At 44.6% G+C, this 18686-nt stretch overlaps 2 protein-coding genes across 6 annotated transcripts in view; both read right to left on the bottom strand.

The window, feature by feature from the left end:
* LOC135505814 (protein PALS1-like) overlaps positions 1-15974 on the bottom strand; it is a 28277-nt gene extending 12303 nt beyond the window's left edge. The window contains exons 1-4 of the mRNA XM_064924972.1: positions 15773-15974; positions 11838-12404; positions 10077-10288; positions 6239-6316 (exon numbers count right to left, since the gene is read on the bottom strand). Coding sequence (XP_064781044.1) covers positions 6239-6316; positions 10077-10288; positions 11838-12249 — 702 coding nt within the window. The 5' untranslated portion in view covers positions 12250-12404; positions 15773-15974. The remainder of the gene's footprint in view (positions 1-6238; positions 6317-10076; positions 10289-11837; positions 12405-15772) is intronic.
* A 1191-nt stretch (positions 15975-17165) lies between these two features.
* LOC135505813 (gephyrin-like) overlaps positions 17166-18686 on the bottom strand; it is a 127138-nt gene continuing 125617 nt past the window's right edge. For all 5 annotated transcript variants that reach the window (XM_064924971.1, XM_064924967.1, XM_064924968.1 and 2 more), the window contains one exon: positions 17166-18559. In XM_064924971.1, coding sequence (XP_064781043.1) covers positions 18426-18559 — 134 coding nt within the window. In that variant the 3' untranslated portion in view covers positions 17166-18425. The remainder of the gene's footprint in view (positions 18560-18686) is intronic.

Here is an 18686-nt window from a genome sequence, read left to right as displayed (position 1 = left end):
GGAAAGAAGGAGGCAGTTGTGTATTGTTCCTAGCGGTTACCTCTGTGAATTGTGGTCTGTGCCCAGTGGGAGTTCCCTCCCAGCTTCATTTCATGTATTGCAACAGAGTCGGCAGAATTAATGCACCCCAGTCGGAAGTTTACATACACTTAGGTTGAAGTCATTAAAACTCGTTTTTCAACCACTCCACATATTTCTTGTTAACAAATTATAGTTTTGGCAAGTCAGTTAGGACATCTACTTTGTGCATGACACAAGACATTTTTCCAACAATCGTTTACAGACAGATTATTTCACCCATAATTCACTGCATCACAAATCCAGTGCGTCAGAAGTTTACATACATTAAGTTGACTGTGCCTTTAAACAGCTTGGAAAATTCCAGAAAATTATGCCATGGCTTTAGAAGCTTCTGTTAGGCTAATTGACATAATTTGAGTCAATTGGAGGTGTATCTGTGGATCTATTTCAATGCCTACCTTCAAACTCAGTGCCTCTTTTGCTTGACATCATGGGAAAATCAAAAGAAATCAGCCAAGACTTAAAATAAATTGTAGACCTCCACAAGTCTGGTTCATCCTTGGGAGCAATTTCCAAACGCCTGAAGGTAGCACGGTCATCTGTACATACAATAGTACGCAAGGAAAATACCATGGGACCACGCAGCCATCATACCGCTCAGGAAGGAGACGTGTTCTGTCTCCTAGATATGAATGTACTTTGGTGCGAAAAGTGCAAATCAATCCCAGAACAACAGCAAATGTGGGGGTGCTTTGCTGCAGGAGGGACTGGTGCACTTCACAAAATTGATAGCATCATGAGAAAGGAAAATGACGTGGATACATTGTAGCAACATCTCAAGACATCAGTCAGGAAGTTAAAGCTTGGTTGCAGATGGGTCTTCCAAATGGACAATGACTCCAAGCATACTTCCAAAGTTGTGGCAAAATGGCTTAAGGACAACGAAGTCAAGCTATTGGAGTGGCCATCAGAAAGCCCTGACCTCAATGACATAGAACATTTGTGGGCAGAACTGAAAAAGCGTGTTCGAGCAAGGAGGCCTACAAACCGGACTCAGTTACACCAGCTCTGTTAGGGGGAAATGGGCCAAAATTCACCCAACTTATTGTGGGAAGCTTGTGGAAGGCTACCTGAAACGTTTGACCCAAGTTAAACTATTTAAAGGCAATGCTACCAAATACTAATTGAGTGTATGTAAACTTCTAACCCACTGGGAATATGATGAAAGAAATAAAAGCGGAAATAAATCATTATCTCTACTATTATTCTGACATTTCACATTCTTAAAATAAAGTGGTGATCCTAACTGACCTAAGACAAGGAATTAATCCATGCTTTTGTTACTTCTAGGTTAGACTACTGCAATGCTTTACTTTCTGGCTACCCGGATAAAGCACTAAATAAACTTCAGGTAGTGCTAAATACGGCTGCTAGAATCCTGACTAGAACCAAAAAAATGTATCATATTACTCCAGTGCTAGCCTCCCTACACTGGCTTCCTGTTAAGGCAAGGGCTCATTTCAAGGTTTTACTGCTAACCAACAAAGCATTACATGGGCTTGCTCCTACCTATCTTTCTGATTTGGTCCTGCCGTACATACCTAGACGTACGCTATGGTCACAAGACGCAGGCCTCCTAATTGACCCTAGAATTTCTAAGCAAACAGCTGGAGGCAGGGCTTTCTCCTATAGAGCTCCATTTTTATAGAATGGTCTGCCTATCCATGTGAGAGACGCAGACTCGGTCTCAACCTTTAAGTCTTTACTGAAGACTCATCTCTTCAGTGGGTCATATGATTGAGTGTAGTCTGGCCCTGGAGTGTGAAGGTGAACGGAAAGGCTCTGGAGCAACGAACCGCCCTTGCTGTCTCTGCCTGGCCGGTTCCCCTCTCTCCACTGGGATTCTCTGCCTCTAACCCTATTACAGGGGCTGAGTCACTGGCTTACTGGTGCTCTTTCATGCCGTCCCAAGGAGGGGTGCGTCACTTGAGTGGGTTGAGTCACTGACATTATATTCCTGGCTGGGTTGGCGCCCCCCTTTGGGTTGTGCCGTGGCGGAGATCTTTGTGGGCTTTACTCTGCCTTGTCTCAGGATGGTAAGTTGGTGGTTGAAGATATCCCTCTAGTGGTGTGGGGGCTGTGGTTTGGCAAAGTGGGTGGGGTTATATTCTTCCTGTTTGGCCCTGTCCGGGGGTATCATCGGATGGGGCCACGGTGTCTCCTGACCCCTCCAATCTCAGCCTCCAGTATTTATGCTGCAGTAGTTTATGTGTCGGGGGCTAGGGTCGGTTTGTTCTATCTGGAGTATTTCTCCTGTCTTATCTGGTGTCCTGTGTGAATTTAAGTGTGCTCTCTCTAATTCTCTCTTTCTCTCTCTCTCTCTCACTCGGGGGACCTGAGCCATATGACCATGCCTCAGGACTACCTGGCATGATGACTCCTTGCTGTCCCCAGTCCATCTGGCTGTGCTGCTGCTCCAGTTTCAACTGTTCTGCCTGCGGCTATGGAACCCTGACCTGTTCACGGGACGTGCTACCTGTCCCAGACCTGCTGTTTTCAACTCTCTAGAGACAGCAGGAGCGGTAGAGATACTCATAATGATCGGCTATGAAAAGCCAACTGACATTTACTCCTGAGGTGCTGACTTGCTGCACCCTCGACAACTACTGTGATTATTATTATTTGACCATGCTGGTCATTTATGAACATTTGAACATCTTGGCCATGTTCTGTTATAATCTCCACCCGGCACAGCCAGAAGAGGACTGGCCACCCCTCGTAGCCTGGTTCCTCTCTAGGTTTCTTCCTAGGTTTTGGCCTTTCTAGGGATTTTTCCTAGCCACTGTGCTTCTACACCTGCATTGCTTGCTGTTTGGGGTTTTAGGCTGGGTTTCTGTACAGCACTTTGAGATATCAGCTCATATAAGAAGGGCTATATAAATACAATTGAGGATGTCAGGAATTGTGAAAAACTGAGTTTAATTGTATTTGGCTAAGGTGAATGTAAACATCCGACTTCAACTATATATATAAAAAACACAGGAAAATTCTTTTTGACCACACTGGGCCTTTAAAGTTTTTATGCAGTCAGTTAGAGGGCTGCCACACCCTCGCTAAGGGAACAGTTTTCAACCGGAGCTTGTTAATTAAGGCACTCGCATACGAGGTTCGGTTTTCAAATGGCGTGAGATTGTAAGTTTGACATCAAAAGGTGAAGCAGGAGGAAGATGGCGAAGGCGGGGATTCTTTGTTAGAAACTGATGGCACGTTGAGCGAAGATGAGCGTGAGAAGGAATGGATTACAGTGGCGAACAAGAAGGGAAATAAGGGAAGTAAAGTAGTCGTGGAATCTAGTAAATCCAAGCCTTGTTCTGACTCTTTGTTGTTGTTGTTGGAGTGAGGGTTTTGGACCAATGGCGTTATCTGGGAGATCCATTTGACGTCTCGATGAAAATCATAGATGCGTCAACTGGTCTCACAACCACAGTCCATGTGTATGGCGTCATGTGAGCGAGCAATTTGCTGATGTCAACGTTGTGAACAGAGTGCCCTATGATGGCAGTGGGGTTATGGTAGGGTAGGCATAAACTGCAGACAACGAACACAATTGCATTTTATCAGTGGCAATTTGAATGCACAAAAATACCGCGACGAGGTCCTGAGGCCCATTTTTTAAAGGTATATGTGACCAACAGATGCATATGTGACCAACAGATGCATATCTGTATTCCCAGTAATGTGAACTCCATAGATTAAGGCCTAATTAATTGATTTCAGTTGACTGATTTCCTCATGAACAGTACCTCAGTAACATCAATGAAATGATCGCATGTTGAGTTTATATTTCTGTTCAGTATGGATTCCGTGGTTGGTGCACGCCCGTGTTATTTTGTTCTTTGAAGAAGAGTCTCAATCAGCATTCAGGATTAGACCCACCGGTTGTATAAATCATTAAGGACACCTGCTCTTTCCATGACATAGACTGACCAGGTGAATCCAGGCGAAAGCCAGGTGATCCCTTATTGGTGTCACCTCAATCAGTGTAGATGAAGGGGAGGAGACAGGTTAAAGAATGATTTTAAAGCCTTGAGACAATTAAGACATGGATTCTGTATGTGTGCCGTTCAGAGGGTGAATGGGCAAGACAACATGTTTAAATGTATTTGAACAGGGCATGATAGTAGGTGTCAGGTGCACTGGTTCGTGTCAAGAACTGCAACGCTGCTGGGTTTTTCACGCTCAACAGTTTCCTGTCTGTATCAAGAATGGCCCACCACCCAAAGGACATCCAGCTAACTTGACACGACTGTGGGAAGCATTGGAGTCAACATGGGCCAGCATTCGACACCTTGTAGTGTCCATGCCCCAGCGAATTTAGGCTGTTCTGAATGAAATAGGAGGGGGGGCCTTAATGTTTTGTACAATGCATTTTGGGTTAAGTGAGACACCATGTCAGAGCCAGGCTGTCCAACATGTCTCCTATCCGGAGGCGTCGAGGAGAGTGGAATAAGGGGTTAACGTTGAAGAAACCATGGTAGTTGGGTAAGAGACCCCCAGTAAATGTTACTCGCCGACAGGATCCTGACATGATCCTAACATGTCGCATGTTAAAAAGGTGGACTTTGTATCATTTATTACAAGGAATCCGGTGGACAAATGTTCCGTCCTCACAGACCCCTGCGCCTGTATAGGGATGTGATTTGGACTATGTCTGAAGGGTGGGGAATGGGTTTTCGGATTTTATTTTTGAATTGTATACGATGTTGGGGCTTTTCCATTTCTCGCAATGGGGTGGCCTCTCGTACAGTAGGTGGCGGCATGCACCTTTAAAGTTTGTTTGCAGACCGCCATGATTGCAGAAAACAAGAAGAAAAAGAAGGTTCGGTTTGCTCCTAGCAGAACTTGGCGAGGCGAAGTGAACGTATGTGTCTCACACACTCCCTTAAAAGACCTTCGCTTGAAAAGCCAGAAAGAAGCGCCAATGTTATCCGTTTGTCCCTCTTGATACGCTGCAGCAACAACAACTGCCACTTGCCACTTCCTCAAAATAGTCCTCAAAAAGATAAATCAAGGCATTTGTAATAAATGTGTACATTTTTGCAGAGGAGGGTTAGTCGCACAATATACCATTTAACGAAGATGTTTGGTGCAGTATTCCTCAAGTGAAAAAATTTGCATGAAAACCTAGTTGTTGAATGACAACAAACACTTTATTGAAGAATTCTGTCCACGACGAACAAACCCTGCCGAACACCAAAACGTCACAAAATGTAGTCATAATATATGCGCAAACTGTTTTGACTGGGAAGCATGCGACAGGCTTTAGAGAGCACATCTCAGCGGTGCCAACACCAGGCTGGCACGTGGCCCTGGGGTCAATCAGGTAAACGTCAGCGGTAAGCCATCTATATTGAGTGACCTCTCTGTACCTGTGTGGCACGCATATGGGGCATGCCATTGACCTGGACACTGACCAGCAAAGAAGCTTGAGTCAAGTGTCAAAGGGCAACTCTTACGCTGCTTCATAGATCTAAGGATTTGTTGATGGCATGCTCGGCTATAAACCCAAAGAAGAGATTTCAGTGTCGGAGATGCATACACTGTAAGTATCATCCTAATTGTATGTATGATGTTAACCTTCCAAATTCCAAAACCAACGATGCCCTGTAATATCACCTACACAATGGCCTTGTCTCATTTGGGAAAAAGTACATTCTCCACCCTCTCTCCTCTGTCCTCTCTCATCCGTGACCTGAAAAGCGTGCCAATTCATTAGTAGGCAAATGGAAGTGTCCTCCCTAACCTTCATCGAGGATAGTCATGTGTACCTTTAGTCAAGACACAGAGTAAAGTTCAAGGCCTTTAACGGGCCAAGCCACTTAAAACCCACTAAGTGACTTTCCTTAGTCCCTCTGAGGCTGAAGTCAGGATTGGATACAGTCGGACACATGAGGATGACTCAGGGATTCGCATAGACGTACAATATATGGAATCTATGAACAAGGCATATGGAGCATATTCACAGATATCTGAGTGGCAAATGGGACACTGTGATTTGATCCATAGTACGTCTCAGGTGACCAGCTCAGGACCACTGACAGACTGTAGGGGCCATGGACACCCCGCAAAACAAATCATGTTTTCTAGATGTTATCCGAGGTGATGTTCCCTAATTGAAGGTTACGGGTTAAGTTCTGGTGCATCTCAGGTCTCTTACCTGGAGGTGGGGGGTGGTGAGTAGGCTCCTGAGCTCTACACCTTCCTCCTGGTGACTGGATTGTAGGATGCATTGCACCTTGAAAAAGAGAGGGGGGAGAGAGTAGGGAGAGATCAGGAGGGAAGGAAGGGGGAGAGAGAACGGGGAGGGGGAAGAGGATGGAAAGGGCGAGAGAGGGAGGGAATGACAGAAAGAGGGGGAGAGAGTGGGGGAGAGGAGGTGAAGGGATGGTAAGGAAGAGAGAGCGAGAGAAAGGGTCAGGCTGTAAGCTGTATAAGTACCACTAAGTAAGCAGCATTGGTAATCTGGATTCGTCATTTTGAAGTTCAAAGTGTACATGAGTTTGTAACTTCACCAGCCAGGAACCAGTAGGGACATGGCCATCTTGAATACTCCTGGAGACTCTACGTGTGATTTAACATCGCAGTTGAATCATACAACTTCCTGAACACAAGTCATGGGTTCAAGAATCACCTCGTCCTCAACATACCCAAGCCTTTAGTCATTACTCACAAACGACGTCTTAGTATATTATCGTTAAAACCACCCATGGTTCATCCTGCTACGCTTGTCATCGTGTGGTGTATGCGTTACGACTGAGGGCTCATGTTATCAGAGGTATTTTGTCCTCATATGAAGGCCATAACAGTAAATATGTTTGCCTCATAATTGAGGGAGTCTCAGCCTGCAAATAATTTGCTCTTACGGGAAGGTCATGTCATACGCCATTCTGCTGTTAACTTAATCGATTGGATACCTCCACACGCACGCGCGCGCACACACACACACACACACACACACACACACACACACACACACACACACACACACACACACACACACACACACACACACACACACACACACACACACAAACACACACACAGAGAGTTGGCAGCTCTCCAATGAGTCACAGTGGGGTTTCACATTCCAGACAGGGAAGTCACACTACTGTAACAGTCTCCATTCCAAATGGCACCCTATCCGCTAGTATACTACTTTTGACTAGGGCCCCTGGGGCCAATAGGACTCTGGTCAATGAAGCTCTCAACATGTGAGGTCCAATCGAAGTACGAGAAGTTGTTTGTGCTGTCATCATGTTAGTTTTTCTATAGCATCTATAACAACTTCATAGCACCCACAACTATCAACATACACAAACTACTTCATCATAGAAAAAAAACTGCACATTTCAAAGTGAGAATCCCAATCCCCTCTTTCTCTCCACCCTTGTATCCTCCCTCCTCCCCCTCTTCTCCGTCTCCCTCAATCTGGGTCCCTGGCTCTAGCTTAGCTCATCCATTCAACTAATCAAAGGTGTCGGTAACGAGGTGACGCACTTTCCCCTCTCCCCCTCCTCTCCCAGCTTTCCTCTCCTCCTCCCACTAGCCCTCCCTCCCACCACTCCTCCCTCCCTCAAGCCCTCTCCTCCCTCCCTCCAGCCCTCCTCTCCTCGCTCCCTCCAGCCCTTGCCCCTCTAGCCTGTAAGCCGCTGGAGTTTCTTTTTCTGGCCACGGCAGTTCAGATCCCCAGCCACTTCCTGCCAGGCCCAGGGGCAGCAGGGAGATTACCTCGCCCTGAAGGCCAATCAGGAAGTCCCACGGCAACAGCCACTTAGTTTAGACACAGTTCACCGGCTCAAACTATTACCACCTTGCTAAGTATCTCCTGGCACAAATGTATACATCTATTTACTGTACGCACAGAGATGGTGTGTGTGTGTGAGAGAGATCATCATCGCACTGATTGAGGACCTCAATCGTGGCCTACGACCTCTTCCTTAATTTCACACAGTGCTCTCCAAACTAACCCTATCAGCCTAAAGCAGTTATCCTATTGCTTGTTTTATTTATTTCACCTTTATTTATCCAGGTAGGCTAGTTGAGAACAAGTTCTCATTTACAACTGTGACCTGGCCAAGAATAAAACAAAGCAGTTTGACACGTACAACAACACAGAGTTACACATGGAATAAACAAACATACAGTCCATAATACAGTAGATAAAGTCTATATACCGTGTGTGCAAATGAGGTAAGGTAAGGGAGGTAAAGGCAATAAATAGGCCATAGTGGTGAAGTAATTACAATATTCCAATTAAACACTGGAGTGATTGATGTGCAGAAGATGAATGTGCAAGTAGAGATACTGGGGTGCAAAGGAGCAAGATAAATAAATAAATACAGTATGGGGATGAGGGTAGTTGGATGGGCAATTTACAGATTGGCTATGTACAAGTGCAGTGATCTGTGAGCTGCTCTGACAGCTGGTGCTTAAAGCTAGTGAGGGAGCGTCTCCAGCTTCAGTGATTTTTGCAGTTCATTCCAGTAATTGGCAGCAGAGAACTGTAAGGAAAGGCGGCCAAAGGAGGAATTGGCTTTGGGGGTGACTAGTGCTGGAGCTCGTGCTACTATGGTGACCAGTGAGCTGAGATAAGGCGGGGCTTTGACTAGCAGAGACTTGTAGACGCCCTGAAGCCAGTGGGTTTGGCGACAAGTATGAAGCAAGGGTCAGCCAACAAGAGTGTACAGGTCGCAATGGTGGGTAGAATATGGGGCTTCTGTGCAAAGCGGATGACACTGTGATATACTGCATCCAATTTGTTGAGTAGAGTGTTGGAGGCTATTTTCTAAATGACATCGCTGAAGTCGAGGATCGGTAGGATGGTCAGTTTTACGAGGGTATGTTTGGCAGCATGAGTGAAGATGCTTTGTTGCGAAATAGGAAGTCGATTCTAGATTTAATTTTGGATTGGAGATGCTTAATGTGAGTCTGGAAGGAGAGTTTACAGTCTAACCAGACACCTAGTTATTTGTAGTTGTCCACATATTCTAGTCAGAACCGTCCGACTCGTGATGCTGGACGGGCGGCAGGTACGTGCAGCGATCAGATGAAGAGCATGCATTTAGTTTTACTTGAATTTAAGAGCAGTTGTAGGCAACGGAAGGAGAGTTGTTTGGCATTGAAGTCCGTCTGGAGGTTAGTTAACACAGTGTCCAAAGAAGGGCCAGAAGTATACAGAATGGTGTAGTCTGCGTAGAGGTGGATCAGATAATCGCCAGCAGCAAAAGCGACATCATTGATGTATACAGAGAAGAGAGTCGGCCAGAGAATTGAACCCTGTGGCACCCCCATAGAGACTGCCAGAGGTCCAGACAACAGGCCCTCCGATTTGCCACACTGAATTCTATCAGAGAAGTAGTTGGTCAACCAGGCGAGGCAGTCATTTGAGAAACCAAGGCTGTTGAGTCTTCCGATAAGAATGTGGTGGTTGACAGAGTCGAAAGCCGTGACCAGGTCGATGAATAGGGCTGCACAATAATGACTCTTATCGATGGCGGTTATGATGACGTTTAGGACCTTGAGCGTGGCTGAGCGTGAGCGTGATTGTGACTGTTTGACAGCCAGCTTTCCTATAGAAATCAAGACCTGGGTCCAAATAGTATTTGTTTTCATTCAAACTCTTAAGTGTGTTATTGAGCCTGCCGCGGAGTGCCAAATGGTAGAAGTTTGCTTTTGGGACTATTCCATTGATTCCAATGCACCAGGCAAGCTTAATCAAGCACAGCTAAATCATTTGGAAGAAAAGTTAATACTATTCGAACGCTGATCAATACGCTGTACCATTCTTCCTTTCCACATTCTTATATCCATCTGTTCATCCCCCAAAATCCTCTTCTCCCAACAATTCTCTACCTTCTTCCTAACACCATCCCTTCTTTCTCCTCTTGTCTCCCCCCTACCTCCTGACCGATATATTGGTGAGAAAAAGATCCATTCAATTTCTAGATCCATCAAGATCACGAGTCTGTTGTAGTTTATTTTCTACTTCACTCTACCTCATGATAAAGGCTGCGGGCCTGGGCGGTGAGGGGCAAGGGCGGGCTGCCACGCGGCTGCATCTGCTGGGCCACGGCGCTGTGGACGGCGAAGGCGCTCTGGAAGTCCTCCTTGTGCAGCAGGCCCAGCACCAGAGCCACGTCGGCCTGCGACTGGGCGTCCACCAGGCAGCTCTGCACCCGCCGCAGGGCCTCCAGCAGCTCCTCCAGCTCTGGGGAGGGGGAGGGGGATAGACAAAGAGGTTGGTTAGGTTCAATTGCCTAATTACCAGGAACACTCGATCTCCATGCAAGCCCTTGCTTACTAGTGCCATAGAGAGGGGCTTAAAACTGAGAGATATACATTTACTTCCTGTAACGCCTGTGACCCTAAAGATTCAGACCACTGTCCATGGGAAGGTTTTTTTCTGAAGGTAATGGCATGTCTCTGTTTCAAACCTCTCTGGCGCTAGTAGGCACTGGCTTGCATGGAGGTTATGTGAAAACCATGCTACTAATTGGATATTGTCATGCCCTGCTCGGGTTGTGCAACCGTGGGATTCTGCACTTCCCAGACAGGATTTGGCATCTGCATCGAGTTTGGCATGAAGGTACCACCTACACATAGCAACACAGAGACACAGCACCAGGGGAAAGGGAGGGTAAAGCCTATCTCACACAGCCCAATCTATTGTTATGAACCAGAAGCTAGTCTGTTTGAGTGGGTATACCTGAGATAAGAAGAAGCAGGGAGGGTGTATAGTATGTGCGTGTGTGTGTGTGTGTGTGTGTGTGTGTGTGTGTGTGTGTGTGTGTGTGTGTGTGTGTGTGTGTGTGTGTGTGTGTGTGTGTGTGTGTGTTTGTGTGGGCCATTTAGTAACTTGATGTAGTCATTGAGTGCTAGGAATATGGGACCAAATACTCAACTTTTTACTACTTTAATACAGATATAAGTGAATGTGTCTGAATTACTTATGACATCTTCAAATGGGGGACTAGATACATAAAGTGCTGTCATTTCTAAACGGTAAAACAGATGCATGAAAATACTCTCAAATAAAAGTTCATTCTGTACCGTCACCTCATATTTAATAAAATAAAAAAATCTCAAATCCAAAATGCGGGCGTGCAAAGCCAAATAAAACATTTTAGCTTCACTGTCCAAATAAATAAGTAGGGGAGTGTGTGTGTGTTTTTTGAAAAGACTGTGCAGATATAAGGTTATATTTTATTAATGCTCATTATATTATAGGCACTTGAGGCAGATTTGAGTTTTATGCTCATAAGAGTCTGCTAAAACTGGTCAGCAGCAACCGCCTGTCTCCTCTAAATCTAGCCAACTGACACAAAAGCTAATGCTCTGAATTTTGATGTATTTAAATTAACTCGTTTTCACGTCACAAATCTTATTAAGATCCCTTAATATGATTTACAACCACCCTCCAACCAAGCAGATATTTTTCAAGCCTATGCAGGAATGAGAACACCGACAAAAAAACGAACTTCCAAACCGAAGTGTTTTAAACTCTAAATGAATCCAGAGGTGAGGGGGAGTGAGTGACTTTAATGTGACTAAATGGAGAGAGCCTCTGCATTGACATTCACTTCTGATCCCCCATTCTCCACCAATACCCCCGCTCAGCCCCCTCCCTAAAACACTGACTCTTTGTTTCACAGAAATGTCACAAAAGTTCCCAACTCTCCTATTCTTCTTCTCACAGAGCTACCCCTCGCCTCCACCTCCCCCACTTCCTCCCTTCAGTCCCACATGACCCTACTCACCCTCAACCGTGTCCCCGCCAAGTGGGGGACTCCCATCCTTGGTCTCCTTGCCCGCCTTAGGCGCTTCGAACGTAGGGTTGTCGATACCCGTCTTGGCTGGGTTCTGGGCAAGCTTCTTGAGCCTGAGTGAGGCGTTGAGATCGATCTCATGCTTCCCTTTGTTGGCGTTCTCCTCCCTCTTCCTCCTCAGCTCTTCCTGGTACCTCTGGATCCTCTCCATCTGGGCGCTGCACCGGGAACCCTGCACAACGCTGCTCCCAGTCCCCACCACCTTGTCCCCAGGGGGGCAGTCCACAGCCCTCTCCCTCTGCTGCAGCCTGGCTTCACTCCCAAGACCCTCTGTGCCACTCACAGGCCCCATTGGGTCCTCTATTACATATCCAGGTCCTCCGTTCCTGTGGGAAGTGATCATCCCTGCTCCGGGAATCTGGCCCTGGCCTACGCCCGTGTGTGATGGTAGCTCAATGTCCACTATGAAGGCCTGAGGCTAGGACTCCTCCCTGCAGCAGGGGCCATAGCACTTCAGTCGGGAACGGATCTTATCTGTCTTCAGCGGGGCAGCAGGTCCTGAAACAGATAATCAGGATAGAGCAGCAAGGTTACCACTGTTTTAGTCTTGTGAGCCATATGCGACAATAATAGCCAACCTGGTTGCTTCACCCTGACCTTTGTTAATCACCTACCTTACTACAAGAACCACCATTTTCTCCTTGCTCCTCCCAGGTTTCCAATCACAGGAAGAGCTAATCTAACTCCTAACATGGCATCCTCCCTGGCCTGCCCTTACTTTGCCTGCAGCAATCCCTTGAGTCCAGCAGGTTCATCCACCCTTGTCTGTCACTCTGTCCCCAGCAGGACTTGCCTGAGTATCTCTCCTTCTGAGTATCTATTCTCCGTTTAATACCCGCTTATTAGCACTTAACTCTTTGCTCTCTGGGTCCTTCAGGCTGATCTTATCCATCTACAGCCATAATAGGGATACAAAAAGAGACAATAAGTGTAGGATATTGCACTCAACCAATACCGTTATACTACGGGCATACAACCAACCTGATCTGCTATTGCTGCTGTGGATTACAATCTATTTTAAGGATGTTACCCAGTATTAATCTGGATTAGCCAACTATATGATTGTATGACTATCAGATGTTCACTGGGAAATAGACAACTGAACTTCAAGTTCTTTTTACAGGGCCAAATGTGAGTCTTTTCCTTTCTTCAGGAAGTGTTGAGAATGGATGAGGAAAAAGCGCTTTGTGTGTGAGGGACGGAAGTACAGTATTTCAGGATGCCAGGATGTGAGGACAAAGTTCTCACGAAGGTGAGGTTCTGTCTGGCTAAGAACAGTAGAATGGAGAAGCAGAAAGCTAGGACCATTACTCAGGTAGTGTTTGGGGCACTTCACTATACAAATCAGCCGGCTCACAAAATGTCCACCCAATCAAGACCCAGTCAGACCTGATGCTGTGGGAAACGGGAGAAAACCTCATGAAAATGAAACAAACAATGTAATTGTCTCGAACTAACATGACAAACAGGAAACCCAGTGAAAGGGAATAACAGGAAATAACATGAGAACGTCATCAATGTAATAATGAACGATTATCTTGGACATTTTCTCAGCAGTTTCTTAGACTGAAACCTGGGAGGATCCTGTCAGAGGTGCAGCCACCCACAACACGTCCCACATGGTAAACCTCCCTATCCCCCTCACCAGCTAATCATGTCTGGCAGGTCTACTCTCATTTAGCCCCGTTTAGAGCGCGGTGAGGCTGACAAACAGTACAGACAGCCACAGTCAGCCACCAAGGCCATCTGTTCCTCTGTTCCTCTCCTGTGGGGTTGGTTAAGCTTTGGGAAAAGGGATCTTCTAGTTTACTATACTCCTCCAGGCTTCACCTCTGTCAGCAGCGAGAGACTTTGAGGAGAGATCTGGTTTACTACAGTCCTCCAGGCTACATCTCTGTCAGCAGCGTGAGACTGAGGAGAGATCTGGTTTACTACAGTCCTCCAGGCTTCATCTCTGTCAGCAGCGTGAGACTGAGGAGAGATCTGGTTTACTACAGTCCTCCAGGCTTCATCTCTGTCAGCAGCGTGAGCCTGAGGAGATATCTGAGAGCTGGCATTGGTTCTGATGAGATGACTGCATGTAAATTCAACTATGAATGTACACACACACACACACACACACACACACACACACACACACACACACACACACACACACACACACACACACACACACACACACACACACACACACACACACACACACACACACACACACACACACACACACACACTTTGTAGGGGTAACTGTATCCAAATTTAGACCTAAGTAGGATTATCTTCACTTGTATAATTTAGAAGTGTATAAAATCAATTCACTAACTGTAAGCTTTACAATAGACAGTAGGGCTCAAGGGTCATCTAGCTTTAACTACACTAGATCATAGCTAATTGATTCATTGAGGGGGACATTGATAAGAGGTGCCCCTCTGGGTAAACAGGTACAAATTGGTGGCTAATTAAATACTGTTCCTTACAGCTGGTGGCTAGAGGACTTGTCATAGTGACTGCTTGTGTACCAAAATGGCACCCTATTCCCTATATAGTGAACTACCTTTGACCAGCATTACAAACTCTGCTCAAAAGCAGTGCACAACTATCTATAGTCCTATTTATACCTGGTGCTAACATGGGTCCGTTGTCCTGATCTTGTCCACATTCTGATTGTGGCCAGATTACCAGAAATGTGTCTCCACATGGTATTAAAATGTGTCTGTTATCCATCCACTGTGTCTGCATTGTGACCAGATTTCCTGGTCCCTTCCTTTATGCCAATTATTTCACAGCTATTCTTTTAAAATAATATTTATTTATTTATTGCAAGACATAATGGTGCTACCTGTCAGTGATTTTAGAGGGCGGAAATAATGATGATTTAGCACTGTTTATACCTGTGTTTATACCTGTGTTCTAACATGTAGCCTTTGTCCTGATCTTGTCCACATTTTGATTGTGCCCACATTTTTGACAAGTGTAGAAGATTAAAAGATGCATTGTGATCAGATCTTAAAAGTGTACACAGACAAGATCAGGACAAAGGACACATGTTAACAGCAGGTATGAACAGGGTTTTTGTCCAGATCTGTCTACACGTGTAAGATATCCATACACAATGCGTGTCTGACTTCCTCTGGAGGTGGGCAGGATGATCTGGTCATAATCAGATCACAATGTGTGTTTTGATTGTCTAAACCCGTCCAAAAACGTGGGCTTCTGTTCACAGGACGATGCCCTGGAGTCTATTGTACAGCTCTGTTTTACATGTCTTTTAAATGTCAGGTGGACTCATTGGTCAAAAAGGTTCCAAAATAGGAAAGGTTTTTACATTTGGTCTGGACAATGTAGATCTATAGAAATGTATAGAAGCAGGACAGGGCAGCCATGTGCGCTTGCTTAAAAGTAAGTTATTGTTAGACCTACTTAGATTAGGCAGTTTAGAGGTTTGTTTCACTGCTGGCAACAGTAAAACCTATTACATGTCTAGTAGTGGGGCTAATACTGGGAGCAAGGAGTTATTGTTACATAATGGCACGACATAGGCGTTACTAACAATTATAGCCTACATTTGGAGTGGCGATCTGTCACGTACAGTTTTAATTGCGATAAACAGCCACTTAAATTGTGAAATACAGCAATATTTTATACAAGTTAAATTGATGCATTTGTAGGCTTGTTGTTTGTGATTTTCTTTATTGAATAGTTGGAATACCGTTGGGTGGCCAACATTCCACATCATACAGTCATTGCATTCTACACACACACTCAAGAGTGCGCTGATCCTGTTGGTGAAGTTGGTATTCAATGAATGTTTCTAGAGTAGTCAATCGATCGGACTCAAATCTCACTACACAGAGAAGTCTACTCACCGCTTCCAAGTCTTCACAGAAGAAGTAATCCCGTAATCCCTTAACATGCGATGGTTCTGAAATGTCGTGTTCTATTGCGTACATAACATTTCCAAGATGCGTAGCTTTTAACGTCTTTATTCTTCGGCCTGGTCTCTCATGATCGTACTTAGCGGGTCTGTGGCGTGTTGGGTCAGCTCACATCATTGTGGTGTAACTGCGCATGGTGTTTGGGCATCTCCCAGGCAAATCCACAGCGCCACAGTTGACCATTTAAATGGTCATGCGCCAAAATGTTCACCTGTCAACAGCCTGAAACACCTTAACATTCTATTCCCCAAACAATGCACTAGGTTACTTTCAGCACGATACATACATAACGGCTAAATATTACAATAAGAAGACTTTGGTCAGAATTAGTGGAGTTATGGAGAATAGACTGTGCACCTCACGATCATACATGATTAGTGGAATTCTATTGTAATATCACGTGGCAGTGTGCATGAAGTCAATGAAAAGGGGGGTCACACTTTATATGAAGTAGCCGTCAATTTATAAAGGCTTTACACATCGGATAGATAAAGGCTTCATAAACACTACATAACTGCATCACAAATCCTCTTTAAGAGTATGTAATACTAGAAATGGTTTATAAAGGGAGGCTTAACCACTCCCACTTTAGGGTGAATTGCCAAATGCGACGTAATATGCACTGTGTACGCGTATACGCCATTTATAAATGATTTGTGAAGCATTTATGTAGTGCTTAAGAAGCGTTTACGTATACTATATAAAGCTTTTACAAGTTGTACTTAGTTTAAAGTGGGACCGAAAAAGGAAGCAATTGGTGATTCTAGGTAGGGTCAGTCAACAGCTCCTGCACTGTATCTGTCTGCCCAAACACAGTTTCAGAAGTATTTCCACTGTATTTTCTATGAGGGTAATCCGCTCTCATCTCTCAGTGACATGTGTATTTAATCAACTGTTCAATGGCCTAGGTTTCTTCATAGGCCACATCAGGATGCGGAACGTCCAGGGCCCCGTATTCATAAAGTGTCTCAGTGTACCAGTGCTGATATAGGAATATAATCCGAATTGCAAAAGGAATCCTGGATAAGCACTCCTACTCTGCAGGCCCCGGAAGTGCTAATAAACTTGATCAACGTGATCATGTTAATGGACAACCCTAAAACAAGGTGTCACTGCACGCATCAAAGGGTAGCCTAGTGTTTAGAGTTTTGGACTACTAACCGAAAGGTTGCAAGTTCAAATCCCCGAGCTGACAAGGTACAAATCTGTCGTTCTGCCCCTGAACAGGCAGTTAACCCACTATTCCTAGGCCGTCATTGAAAATACGAAATTGTTCTTATTAACTGACTTGCCTAGTAAAAAATAAAAATAAACACTTTTTTTTTCTTTGAATAGGTTTTTATTTGAAAAAAGGAAACCCAACAATTTTTGTAAATTTTTTTTTTTACATAATGATCAAGGATTTTTATTATCGTAGTCTCTTTCATCAGTTTCATATCATTACGGAAAATGTATTATAGTACAGCGTTGTTCAATGTCTCTTCATTGCTTAATAATAATTATTTCCTTAGGAGTGCTGGTCACATATATCTGTACAATATGGTTCATCTTCTTCGCATTTTTTTTTATCTGTACATTTTTTTGTGAAGTCAGTTAAAAAGGCTGTCAGCACTTAAAGAAGCTGTTTATTTTATTTCATGTTTTTTTCCCCCTTACTCTTTGTCGATCAAATAAAAGTTTTTGTTTTTCACGGGTGATCACGCCCCCAGGGGGTTCGGGCGCAGAGTTGCACCTCGTCAGATGATAAATAAGGAAGCTTCAGGGTCTGGGCAGGTTGGTGGGTGACTGCCCCCTTCCCTCCTATCACCACCATCGTCCCTGCCCAGGCATTTGGCACTGCGCACATAAACAAGACTCACAAGATAAACAACAAGCAAAGCTCTTTGTGAAGCCATTATGATGCATACTAACGAGAGAAAAATAGAAGTGTGTGGCGTCACCGTTAAAGCGTCACACCACAGAGAAAGTAGACCTAGATTATGCCCTCCCCTCCTTCCTCTTAACCGAGCACCGTGGGAAATCTGGAGTCTTCCTCATTGTTTTCTTTATATTTAAAAAAACAAACATTTTTCCCCCACTAAAGATGAGAAAATAATATATATATATATATTTATTTATTTTTTTGTCCTGGCAGGCACCTACAGCTCTATTAAAATGCTACCGATATCGATAAGATCTAGCATTGAACACACAAAGCAATTGCAATGAAAGGAATTAAGTTGACTTATAATATAATAATGATAATAAGAAGAATAATGATAACAATAATACGAATAATCATAATAATATATTACAGAATAAATCTCTTTTGATAATTCGATTTTTTTTCTTTAAAAGTTATATTTTTCTTTGTCTGAAATACTATTATAATCTTTTTAAAGTAATTATATATTTTTTGTATCATATGTACCTAGGTTTGTGATCGAGATGTTGACTATACCTCAACGTTATCCAAATCAATAAAAACTAGCTGTGCCGTTGCATATTACAGAATAGTCAATGATATGTGGACATGCACCGTGAAACACCCATTTGAACCCTCTCTCTCTCTATGAAGCCATCTCAACGTCCCCCTTTGATGACATCATAGCCGGCCGATGACCATGACGTCGACCACCTCTCCCTTGTGCAGCTCCACATATTGCTCTGTTTTTGGAGGTAGCATCAGGAGACCGTTGGCGCTGCGCATGCTCATCAGCCTGCTGCTCACCTGGTTACCTACAGGATGGAGGAAAGGATAGGGAGGAAATGAGGAGAGAGAAAGATACTGATGGTGAGAATACATGCACTTTAGGCCCTAACCAACCACACAAGTCCAGGAGGATCTAACCCATGACAGTCAGGA

The sequence above is a fragment of the Oncorhynchus masou genome, chromosome 19, assembly GCF_036934945.1.
Source record: "Oncorhynchus masou masou isolate Uvic2021 chromosome 19, UVic_Omas_1.1, whole genome shotgun sequence".
NCBI lineage: Eukaryota > Metazoa > Chordata > Actinopteri > Salmoniformes > Salmonidae > Oncorhynchus > Oncorhynchus masou.
The sequence above is the reverse complement of the archived record's forward strand: the minus strand, read 5'-3'. Positions and strand labels throughout refer to the sequence as shown.